General features: G+C 60.4%; 2 protein-coding genes across 5 annotated transcripts; one reads left to right on the top strand and one right to left on the bottom strand.

Annotated features, from left to right (window-relative positions):
* Window positions 1-504: 504 nt before the first annotated feature.
* Window positions 505-2,565, bottom strand: MRPL36 (mitochondrial ribosomal protein L36). Of its 4 annotated transcripts, none has more exons than XM_047863476.1 (3): window positions 2,375-2,565; window positions 1,222-1,438; window positions 505-919 (listed from the first exon to the last, which is right to left on the bottom strand). In XM_047863476.1, the coding sequence occupies exons 1-3, from the start codon at window positions 2,427-2,429 to the stop codon at window positions 604-606; spliced, it is 588 nt and encodes a 195-aa protein (XP_047719432.1). In that variant the 5' UTR covers window positions 2,430-2,565; the 3' UTR covers window positions 505-603. The 4 variants fall into 4 exon arrangements, with proteins under 4 accessions (XP_047719432.1, XP_047719441.1, XP_047719450.1 ...); XM_047863485.1 differs by having other exon boundaries at window positions 1,222-1,466; window positions 2,380-2,565; XM_047863494.1 differs by having other exon boundaries at window positions 2,380-2,565.
* Window positions 2,566-2,660: 95 nt separating this feature from the next.
* NDUFS6 (NADH:ubiquinone oxidoreductase subunit S6) lies at window positions 2,661-10,172 on the top strand. The gene is made up of 4 exons (XM_047878911.1): window positions 2,661-2,830; window positions 3,583-3,636; window positions 8,988-9,110; window positions 9,996-10,172. Exons 1-4 carry the CDS (start codon window positions 2,699-2,701, stop codon window positions 10,062-10,064), a joined length of 378 nt encoding a protein of 125 aa, XP_047734867.1. The 5' UTR covers window positions 2,661-2,698; the 3' UTR covers window positions 10,065-10,172.
* The last annotated feature ends 461 nt before the right edge of the window (window positions 10,173-10,633 follow it).

The raw sequence follows: 10,633 nt of genomic DNA, 5'->3' as shown, positions 1-10,633 counted from the left end.
GTACAAATACGTGCACACACCACCCACATCCATGCATACGGGGACATGCACGTGTGCACAGCGCACCCACACCACACACGTGTCCATTCGTGCGTCACCAGAGATGACAAACACGTCTAACTGGTGTCTAAAACACCTTTACACTCGGGGAGCCAAACTTTCCTTGACGTAAGGATTGCCGTCAAGGCTTTCATGCTTATCCGCGGCCAGGGAGCGGGGCAGTTGGCACTCAGAAGCTGCAGGCGGGCTAAATGCGGGGACAGGGCCGGACGCCGCCTTGCAGGGGCGCCTCCTAAGCAACTGGGGCCTCAGAAGCAAGACCCACGCCCCCTCCATCTTGCCTCCTGCCCTGCAGCCCGAGCACGGACGGACGGCTTGCCCAGAAGATAAGAACGATGCGCTTTCCATCCGGGGCTCTGGCTTGACCAGCTGACCTGGCTGCGCTGCTACATGGGGGTGAGGTGCCCGGCGGTAGAGTCAACAAAACCCGAGGCTCGACAGATCTCAGATTAGGCACCGCTTCACTTTTATTTTCCTTTCCACGAGGTAGTACCGTTCCTCAAGATAGGGACACAGTCTTGCACATTATTTTACGGCGGAGACCTACATCTGTCTCTGTTTGTGTTTGGGGTTCGTTTTGCAGTAGATGAACCAGCGCCCGCGCCTCTTCACCCGGTAGCAGTCCCGACAGCGCTCCTTGATGACGCCCTTGGTCTTGAAGCCCAGGGCAAGCTGCAGGCCGGGCAGGGGGCGGCCGGGCAGGGGCCAGGGTCCCGCGGGCCCCGCGGTGCGAAGAGGTCCCGCCAGGAGAGTGGAGAGCGCGCGGGGCTTCGCCGGCCCGGGGCTCCCCCGGAGCAGCGGGCTCAGGGCGCACGCCAGCATCTTCGCCACGAGCACGCGGGCCATGTGGTGGCCGGGCCTGCGGGGAACCGAGAAACAATCCGTATGGCCTCCGCGCGGGAGGAGGAGTTTCGCCGCCAGCACCCCCCCCCCCCCCCCGGCCCCTCTGCCGCCACTCGGCTGTCCCCGGGCCCTTTCCCTGGCTCCCCCGCCCCTCCGCCGCCCCTCGTCTGTCTCCGGGCCCCGGGGGAGCCCGCCGGCCGGGGACAGCATTCCTCCGGGGCGTGGACAGCCCGGACCTGCGGCCGCGACGCACCCGGGGACTCCCGAGCCTCCGCCCCCTCCTCCTCCCCGGCCCCACGCGACCCCAGGACCACAGACCTGGGAAGAAGGCGCCTGGGACTGTCGCCCGCGCGCCTCGCATGCGCCTGCGCAATGGAGCGGGGAAGCCGCCGCCCGCAGTGTCCGCCAGAAAAAAAGATGGCGGCAGGGTCACGTGGTCGTCCCCGCAGCGCCGGGCGCAGAGGCGGAGCTGCAGGAGCCCCAGCTACCCCTGCGCGGACGCCCTCCCGCCACTGGGTACCTACGGCCTCGGAGGCTGACAAAATGGGAACAGAAATACACATCTGGAATGAAAAATAAGTCACAACCAAGTAGACGTTTAAAAAAAACGAATACCGGCTCAAAACAAAAATCTAGAAGAATTCACACGTTTGTATTAAGTGCACATCCTGGGAGAAATGTGGCGAGGCTCAGGGACGCAGTGGAGATAGGCACTGGTCCTAACTGGTTGCAGTTACATATCTTTTTTTCCCGCCCGTATTCTTTAATGAGACACTTCAAACAAAAGGTGAAGGACTACGGTGAGCACCCATCTACCCACCACCAGAGTCCACACTGAACCCAGTGCATCTTGTCATTCCGGGTATGTGTGCCCACCCATCCATCTACTGTCCGTGCACACGGAGACGACCTGCAGACGGCGGCCCATCTGCGCACCATCGATAAGGCAGCGAGCTCACTCTTGCACCTGACCAGGTGAGCTTTGAGCCTGCCTCTGGGTACCTGTTTGTGGGCATCTTTCCGTTCTGAGATTTCCGGTGCATCTCGTCTCTCCTCACCTTGCTGAGTTCTCTTCCACCTCCCGGAATCCCGGCTGTGGGTGTCCTCAACTCCTGGCGGGTGGGGGGGCATCCCCACCCTAGCTCTGAACTCTGAGTCTGCCCCCCGTGCCCACCACCCTCGGCGTAATTGGCTCTCCTGACCCATCTATGAACAGGCAGTTTGGAGAGGGAAGCACCGGGACCGCCATCGCGGGTCTGCACAGGCGTGCTCTAGAGCAGGGCGCCCTCGGGGCTGATCTGCATGGGGATGACATCGAATGTGTCCTACTGGTAGCTTCACTGGAGTTCTGCTGCAGAAATCCCAATTTCTGCTGTCCCCGCGCCCACACAGAAATGCGCGCTGCGCAACGTGAATGTACATACAGTTTAGGCAATGCCAAGGACCCTTCGCCAATAAAAACATTAGATACCTAACCTCCTTCCATGATTATCAATTGTCATCGAATGTGAAGAGTGCCCTTTCATTTTCCATCCTGCTCTGCCCTAGCCCTGGCAGGAGGGCCACTCAGCAGTCGATAAATGCTCAGGTTGCGCACAAATTTTCCCGCCTTTTCAGTACTGAGCCTGGGCCCCACCGTTGCACCTGCTGGGAGGCACTCGCCCGAGCGCACTGCGCTTGCGCGTCCCCGCCCCCAGCGTAAGTCGCCGCAGCAAGAGCCCCCCCCCCCCCCCCGCGGAAGCCGTGCGCACGCGTCAGCGCGTCGGTGCGCCGGGTCAGGGGTCAGCCCGCAAAGATGGCGGCGACGGTGACCTTCTGCCGGCTGCTGGGCCGGAGCGGTCCGGCGGCGCTGAGCCTGCCCCGTGGCGCCAGGTGTCTAGGGGTGCGGACTTCACCGACCGGGGAGAAGATTACGCACACCGGCCAGGTAACCGCCGCGGCGTGGAGGATGCCCTCCATCTCGGGTTCCCGTCCCTCCGGTCCCCTCCCCCTGCGGCCGGGGGACGCGCCGGCCGCTGGGCAGGGTCTCGCAGGCCGAGTCCCGGGCCGGCCCCCGTTCACATTAGGGTGGGTGTGTGCGGGGGTCCCACGCTCTGACCGACGGGACGGAAGCCGCCCCACCCCCACGGCCGCCGCCGTGCCTCTGCAGTCAGGGTGGGCTCGTCCTCCGAGCGTCGCCAGCTCCAGCATCAGGCCCGTCCCTGTGGACAGGCTGACCGTCGGGGCCCGCGTGCGCTTCCTGTCGTGTCCGCGGTGCTAGGCCGTACATTTTAACAAGCCGAGGGGCCGCTGTAGTCTAAAACAGAAGGCGGAAAAGTGAGCGAGGTACCTGTGTTATTAAGGAGTCCCCTAGCCGGCACTTTTATCCGATGTCGGCCACAGGTGAAAGAAAACTGGGGGTGCCCCTCCTCTGCCCGAGTTGGTCTCTGCTCTTTCAGACCGCAACTCGCTACCTTCCGATTCCGATTGTTGTCCAGTCTCACCTTCGGTATCTCGCTGGAGAATGCCCCTGGTCACGAAGTTACACTTTGCGCCTCACGCACTTGGTCATGAGTGGCCAGAATGTTAAGAGATAACGCTTTCCTGTACTGTTTACTCTTGGTATGAAGTGACTTCTTCCCGGATCAGGCTGTGAAAATCATATAAGGTCTTTTTTTTTTTTTTTTTTTTTTTTTCCAGGCTTATGATGATAAGGACTACAGGAAAATCCGATTTGTAGGTCGCCAGAAAGAGGTAAGCCAAACGTCTAGTGAAAGAGAGGTAGGCTTTGGTAAAACCTTTATGTAACCAACAGGAAATAAACGTTAATCTCTGGACTTAAATTCTCAAACTGGGGTGGGGGGGGGCACCCTGGAGGCTGTGGAAGTTTGCCTGTCTTTGAAATGCTGAATGTGCCTGTATTTGTTTTGTCCCCCCCCCCCCCCCCCCATTGTAAAGTGACATCTTATGTCTCTCGGTTTCTGTATAAATGGGAGTGATCTTTTTTACCCTCTCCATTTCTGTGTCTTATACTCCTGAGATCTTCAGTTTAAAGGAAGTCACAGCAGCTTTTAAAAACTACTCTTTTGGTCACTCTTTGGAGTACGCTTCTCATATTTACTGCCAGACAGACCAGACTGTGTTCTCACAGGGACGGACATGCACACGCTGAAACCAGCGCGAGGCCTGTCCTTCCCCGCGTGGGTCTGACGGCTCACCCACCGTGTAACCGCTGGAGACAAGGCTGACGGTGGAGTCAGCCCGCAGGGGCCTGTTCGCGTCCTGGTTCCTCACCCGCGCTGCCAGCTCCCCAGTCTCCGTGCGTGTTGGTTCGGCCGGTTTTCCACTTCTGAGTCCGTTTGTTTTCCACGGTCGCCCTGAGTCCGACCTTCCCTCAGTCAGCCTTCTCCTTGCTCCTCAGTTGTCCCTAATTCGTGTTCCCTTCCCCGCTGATCTTGGTTACATTGTCTGCTCTTAGCATCTACATTTCTACTTCCATTCCTGCTCTGTGGGCCTGGTGGGGCAGGTGGAGGAGGCGGAGTTTGGTGCCCTGTGGGGAATGCATGGGTCCTGAAGCTTGGGGGTCGTCCCTGTGGCCTGGCCCCCGGCCCCCGGCCCCCTACCTCAGCTCTTCTGATGTTCCAGCAAGCACCTGCGTCTGTCACAAGCTCCTCTCTGCTGGAAACTGTGTGGCCTCTGGCTTCTGATTGCCGGGGCCGGAGGGGCGGGGGTGGGGGGTGGTGGGGGAGGGGAGGGGGCGGTGGCGGCAGAGGGGTTGCATCAGGGAAGCAACCTAAAATTGAAACTGAACAAACAAAATCAGAGTTGGCAAAGCGAGTAAAGTGGGAACGGGGCAGTGCTGAAGGTGTCGCCCCGCTCTGTGAGCTCCCCCAGGTCTGCACCCCTCTCCCAGCTCCGTGTGTGCGTGGCCTTTTCCTGGCTGAGATCGTGAGGGCCCAGGGGCACATCTTCACGTTGTAAAGGTGCACGGTGTGTTTGTAAGTGGTGAGTAGGCATCTGCTCCCGCTTTCCTTCCTTCTGGAAGAAGCCAACACAGCTGGGGGTCGCATTCATAGGCGTGGCTCTTCTGAAACATTTCCCTTCCCAGGTATATCCTCTCTGTCTTGACAGTGGGGTGAATGGGGTCTACGGGCCTTTGGCATCCTGGGGTGGGGGGCATGGCCTGTCCGTATGTTTACCCCCCGGACCCAGAGGAAAACCCTTGAAACTGAGTTCCTAAACTGCAGGGTCCAGACACTGCTGGCCCTGGGCGCCTCGCGGCTGGTGGCTCTGCAGCCCTGTGCTGGGTCCTGCTCCGCGTGTCTGAGCTCGCCCTCCTGGCACTGGCTGAGTGGCCCCTGAACCTGTGTCACCCCAAAGCACCCGTGGACACCACTGTCCAAAAGTCCTAAGGGGTGTTTTTGAGCATTTTCTCCAAATGTAGCTTCCTTTTTAATTTGGATGAAAACTTCAGTTTTTATTTTGCCTTGAAAATTATATACGTGTGTGTGTGCACGTACGTTTAGCTGGGTATAAATGTTGGTATTAGTATGAAAACAGTCGATATTCTAAATAATTGGATTGGGGCTTTTACTTTGCTTTAAATCTCTAGCTCTCCATGAACACGGTTAATGTCCTGCAGGACACTGGTTGCTCAACTAGGCTGCGATTCCTTTTTGTACAGATTAATACTGTCTCGTGTGGTCCTGTGTTTTGTGTTGTGTCTTTGATCTGCACTTTCCATAGGAACTGTTGCTGCCAAAACACCAGCTAAAAAATACAAACAGCTCACTAGGTATTTGGACCTAAACATGTTTGTGCCCAAGTCGGTTGACCAAGAGGCACGTAACAAGGTAGTTTCATGTTTGTTACACTAGTGACGCGTATAGGACAGGTGTCCAGCCATCGGTTTATGGCTTGTGACACAGCGTGTGCTCACAGCTGAGGTGAAGCACGCGGGGCGCCGTGGCATTTCTCTGTTCGTCCCTTGGAAGGGCTGGGGACGCTCCTGGCCGTGCCCGTGGGAACAGGGTCGGCAGCTGGGCGCGCTCTGGCGCTGGGACTGGGCCCTGCCTCCTCTGCGGCTCAGTGTATGTATTCCTGCGGTTGGCCTGAGTCCTGGGAACGAGACGTTCATCACGGTAGGTCAGGGTCACCTACTGAGTGACGGGGAGCTGAGTGACGGGGGCAGTCCTGTGTCAGTCTCCGGTGTCAGCTGCCCTTCCCGCGGGAGATGGTGGTCTGTCTGACTGCCGTGATGGGACCTGGGGGTTTGTTAGTGTGCCCTTTGTGACACGTTTGTCACTTAGGTAGACACCATACTGTTTTACAGCACGAGGCTTTATTTGTGGGGCGTGTGGCTCTGTCTGCAGCAGAGGTGAGTGAGCACATCCCTCCCTCTGCAGCCCGCCGTAAGGTGCCGGCATCGGGAGCGGCGGGGCCGTCCACAGGGCGCCGAGCTCAGAGTGCTGGTAGGACAGTGCGTCCACACCCAGCACGTCCGTATCCCGCGTCCACGCTGCCTGGCCTCCCCGCGCAGCTGGTGTGTTGGCTCGAACGTAGCCGTACTTCCCAGTAACGTCCTACTGTGTTTCTGGAAATAGAAGTTGGAGGAAGGGTCTTACAAAGTCAGGGTCTGTAACCGTAAAGCTTTTTAAGAAATAACTAAACTTTTCCAAAATGTCCCCATCCCGTGGATTTGGGGCGTCAGGTCTGGTGAGGTGCCTGGGAGAGCGAGGGGCCGGGCCGCTCTGGGTCCCGCGTCCTCTGGACGGAGTCAGCTGGCTCCGGAGAATCTGAGGTCAGTTGTGCCTTTCTGACCTACTCCTGGGTTTATCACCCCGGATTCAGAGGCCCCACCCCCCTATTGGTAAAGATGGTGCCTGACCTTTGTTTCCTTATCTTCACTGAGGCGGTAGGCGGGGCTCTGGGCACACGGGGTGGGGACCCGCACGGCCTGGTCACCGGGACTGACCCAGCGCTCACTTCTCGCCCGTAGTGACACGTCAGAACTGAGGCGGATGGGGCGAGCGGGTCGCAAAGTCACCGGGCGGTGTGTGCTCTGTGCGGCCTTGTGCGGCTTCGCGCTTCCTGTCTTGTCTCCTGGGGCATCTGTTGGGGACGCGCGATGTTCCGCTGCTGACGGCGTTCCGGCTACTGTGTGCCTCGGTCACGTGACCCTCAGCCTCCGGGCGCGGGTGACCTTCCACGTGTGGCCACGCCGCTGTTTCCCTGCCTGGGTGGGTGGACGATGCTAGATCTGGAGGTGCCGTCGAGCGAGCTGCTCCTTGTGGGCCTGAGCGGGGTCCACACCTGCCGCCGACGGTGAGAGCAGGGTCCCGATGGCTGCGGACGACGGCGTCAGAGAGGAGGGCGAGCCGGGGCAGGGACCTCCCGAGGGAGGCCCTCCGGGAGAGGAGGCTGCGGCCCCTGGCACGGCTGGCCCACTGCGGCGGGACACCGGAGTCGGCCCCCACACCGGGCCGTGGGCTCGCCAGGGACCGTGTGGTCTCGGCTTCAGCCCTTTCCCTGGACACTGACGCTGATGCTCCACGTGTACGGCCTGCCCGGCCCTCCAGGCTTTGTCTGCGTGGCGCCCACCAGGCGGCCCCGAGTGGCGGGCCCGCTGCGAATCACGTACGAGCCAGGCGGGCCCCCTGGCCCGCGTCTGAATTTTGCCGCGGTGGCTCGTCGTCAGAGCCGTGAGGTGCCGAGCCGGGACGTTCGAGTGGCCGTTTCAACGCGGAGGGAACGTATCACGGCCCCCTGGTCCTGTGAGCCCAGCCGCTCCGATTCAGCAGCTTCCAGCGGCCGCGCCGGCTTCCGCTCTGTCTGGCAGCGCCCTGCGGCCCGCCAGCGCCGGCCGGCCGAGCGGGTCGTGATGTCGCGTCGCTCCGTGACGTCGGGTTCACCGGGACGCACGTGTGTCCCGGAGATGCCGACGTGACTGCAGCACCACTTCCCGTGAGTGAGGTTCCCGGGAGTCCTTGAAGCGTCCAGGGGGTGGCAAGTGCGCTCGGTGTGTCCCGTTACTAAAAATTTCATTTTAAGTTTGTATCTTGGAGCCTAAGCTCCGCGCACTGCTGACATGTCTGTTTCTTTTAACTTTATGTGTTGCCCGCCCCCCCACCCCCACCCCGCGCCCCCTCCTATCTGTCCATTTGTGTCCTTGGAGCTCACTTGTCAAAAGACCCGGGTCATTTTCTCCTGTGGGGTCACCTGCAGCTGGGTCTTCCTGACTGTGGTCCTTAGAGGTGTTTGTGCCTCTGTTCTGAGTGTCTAACGGGGGCGGGGTCAGGTCCGACTCCTGGTCTCTTCATGGCGAGGTTCCTGCGTGGAGCGCTTCCAGCCTTGAGATGCAGTTTTCCTGGGGTGGGGGTGGGGGTGGGGGTGGGGGGCGGGCCGAGGGTCACGTTCTCTTGCGTCCCGGTAGCCCGAGGACCTGCGTGAAAAGAAACTTTGGGCGGTCTGAGGAAGGTGGAAGAAATCGGTTCTCCGCTTTTGTTTATCGGTTTTTATCTCTAGTAAGGCACTTACTGAATTTTTAGTCGGTAAAGTCACAGACTTGAGCTTAGCGTGTTTTGGTGCCTGCACTTACCGTGAGTGCCATTGTCCCTTGGATTCCCTCCCCTGCCCTCTCCTCCCTCCCCTGCCCTGCTGTCCCCAGTTGGGTGTTTCCCCAGGTCGGCTGCCCTCTGGGGGCTGTATTCCTCTCCTCTGTGACAGCGGGGTGCTGCTGGGGACAGTCCCTCCCATGGCTCTTCCTGACCTGTCCCAGTGGGTGGCTGGTGCGGGGAGGGGAGCCTGGGACAAAGCCCACCGGGCAGTTGTTAACGGTCTGGAATCCAGGTTCTGGCAAGGGAGAGAAGTGAGAGGGATTTGTATTCAAATTCTTGCACTGTTTCTGTACGTTTGAAATTGCATCCGCAGGAAGCGCCAGAAGCGTGTGTGTGTCTGCACTCAGACACTTGTGTGCGACTGTGCCCGTGCCGGCTGGACCTGGGGGCCTGGGGGCCTGGGGGCAGCGTCCACATAAACTTGGATTGCATCAAATTATGAAGCTGTTGTTTTTGGCTCTACGAATTTTTCTTTTCCTCTTGTTCCAGGTGAATGAAAATTTTGCCATCGATTTGATAGCTGAGCAGCCCGTGAGTGGAGCTGACCGTCGGGTGGTCGCGTGTGACGGCGGCGGGGGGGCTCTTGGCCACCCGAAAGTGTACATAAACCTGGTACCGTGTCCCCTGTCCCTGCTGTCCTAGTCTGAGGTGCCCTGTTGAGAGCGGCCGCCGCGGTGCCGACCTCGACCGCCCACCTTCCCGCTCGATCTGCCCGTGGACCCTGCCGCAGGGACCCCGTGAAGGGCACCTGTCCCCCGGGACGCGCCTTCACGCCTTGGGATGCATCGTCTCGCGCTGGGACGCACCATGAGGTGCTGTGTGAAGTACTTCGTGTGGCCAGCGCCGACTGTCCACTCTCCTTCCACGCGCCTGCTCCGTCTTCCTGGGACCGCCGTTTCGGCCCCTGTGCACGTGGATGGGTGCGCAGAACCTTAGGGAAGATGAGACGCGGGGCCGTTAGAGCGGAGAAGGCGACCAGGGGCTGGGGCTCAGCTGCTGTGGCGTCATGGAGGGGAAGGGGGCCAGCAGTGCCCCGCTGTCCCGTCCGCTAGGGGCCGGCGTGCGCCCGGACCGGACCCCGGTCCGGGGGTGCGCGGGTGGGCCTCTGCTCGGCACCCCACGCACTCCCGTCCGTTGAGTTCTGTGCTCAGGGCCAGAGCTCGGCCGTCCCGGGCCGGGAGGGCAGATGGGCATCGAGCTAAGGCCCCAGGCGGCCGCTGTGCCCATCCCCGCTCCCTGCGGTGCTCCTTCGAGAGGACCACAGGTTCTGGCGTAGGTGCTGAGCTGGGGTTCAGTCCGCTGCCCCGGCCGCAGCGAGTCAGGGTGTAGCGAGACCTGGGCCCCCGGTGCCACCATGGTTCTTGGTCCCGTAGCGGCCTCCGAGCTTTTCCGCCGTCTCTAGGTGAGGCTGTAACTCAGGTCTGTGTCTGGTGTCTCAGTGTTTACACTTGGCGTAGAATGTGGAAACATGAGATCTCTCCTCTTGAATCTTTTCAGGACAAGGAAACCAAAACTGGGACGTGCGGCTATTGTGGACTGCAGTTCAGACAGCAGCATCACCGTTAGCGTGGCCAAGCTGTGCACGCGCGGGCATCTCCGCCTTAACACGCAGCAGCCAAGAGCCCGGTGCTGTCACGGGGCGCCGCCGGCTGAATAAAGGGCGTTGTGACCCAGGACGGCGAGCCGCACGCGTGCTGCTTTCCGAGAGGACTCGGGAACGAGCACCCACCTGGAAGGGCAGGGTCCTCCTCCGGGCGCGCGGGGGGCCTCGCGGCACCTCCTGCGATCCGGGTGACTGCACCGCGTGGCCGAGGGGCGGGAGGGAGAAGGGCTTCTCCGATTTCGCGGACGAATTGGAGGTTCGTCAGGCTTAGGAGCTCCCACAGGGGCCGGTGCTGGGTTCAGGCCTCCACCCTCTGACTGGAAGCGTGTGCTCTCCCTGCCACTCCCCTGCGCCCGCGCTTCATTGTGTCCTCATCTTTAGGGTGAAATATAGACTCTTAAAGCCCGGAAACTAAGCATCTTCGGAAGGTACGGTCACCTACGGGCCAAATTCAAGGCAATCCGTGTAATGAAAAGAGGAATGGGTGTGAGGTGACACAGAAGTAACAGGACTTTAGAGGGGAGGGGAAGGA

The sequence above is a fragment of the Prionailurus viverrinus genome, chromosome A1 (assembly GCF_022837055.1).
Source record: "Prionailurus viverrinus isolate Anna chromosome A1, UM_Priviv_1.0, whole genome shotgun sequence".
Classification (NCBI taxonomy): Eukaryota; Metazoa; Chordata; class Mammalia; order Carnivora; family Felidae; genus Prionailurus; species Prionailurus viverrinus.
The sequence above is the reverse complement of the archived record's forward strand: the minus strand, read 5'-3'. Positions and strand labels throughout refer to the sequence as shown.

Excerpts from the sequence above, each read along its gene's own strand:
- MRPL36 (XM_047863466.1), bottom strand. The coding sequence starts at position 2,109 with ATGGGTCAGGAGAGCCAATTACGCCGAGGGTGGTGGGCACGGGGGGCA. Across the intron at positions 1,439-1,961 it reads GTGGAAGAGAACTCAGCAAG|CCTCCGAGGCCGTAGGTACC; the intron begins GTGAGGAGAGAC and ends CCATTTTGTCAG. Across the intron at positions 920-1,221 it reads CCCAGGCGCCTTCTTCCCAG|GCCCGGCCACCACATGGCCC; the intron begins GTCTGTGGTCCT and ends GGTTCCCCGCAG.
- NDUFS6 (XM_047878911.1), top strand. The coding sequence starts at position 2,699 with ATGGCGGCGACGGTGACCTTCTGCCGGCTGCTGGGCCGGAGCGGTCCG. Across the intron at positions 2,831-3,582 it reads AGATTACGCACACCGGCCAG|GCTTATGATGATAAGGACTA; the intron begins GTAACCGCCGCG and ends TTTTTTTTCCAG. Across the intron at positions 3,637-8,987 it reads TTGTAGGTCGCCAGAAAGAG|GTGAATGAAAATTTTGCCAT; the intron begins GTAAGCCAAACG and ends CTCTTGTTCCAG.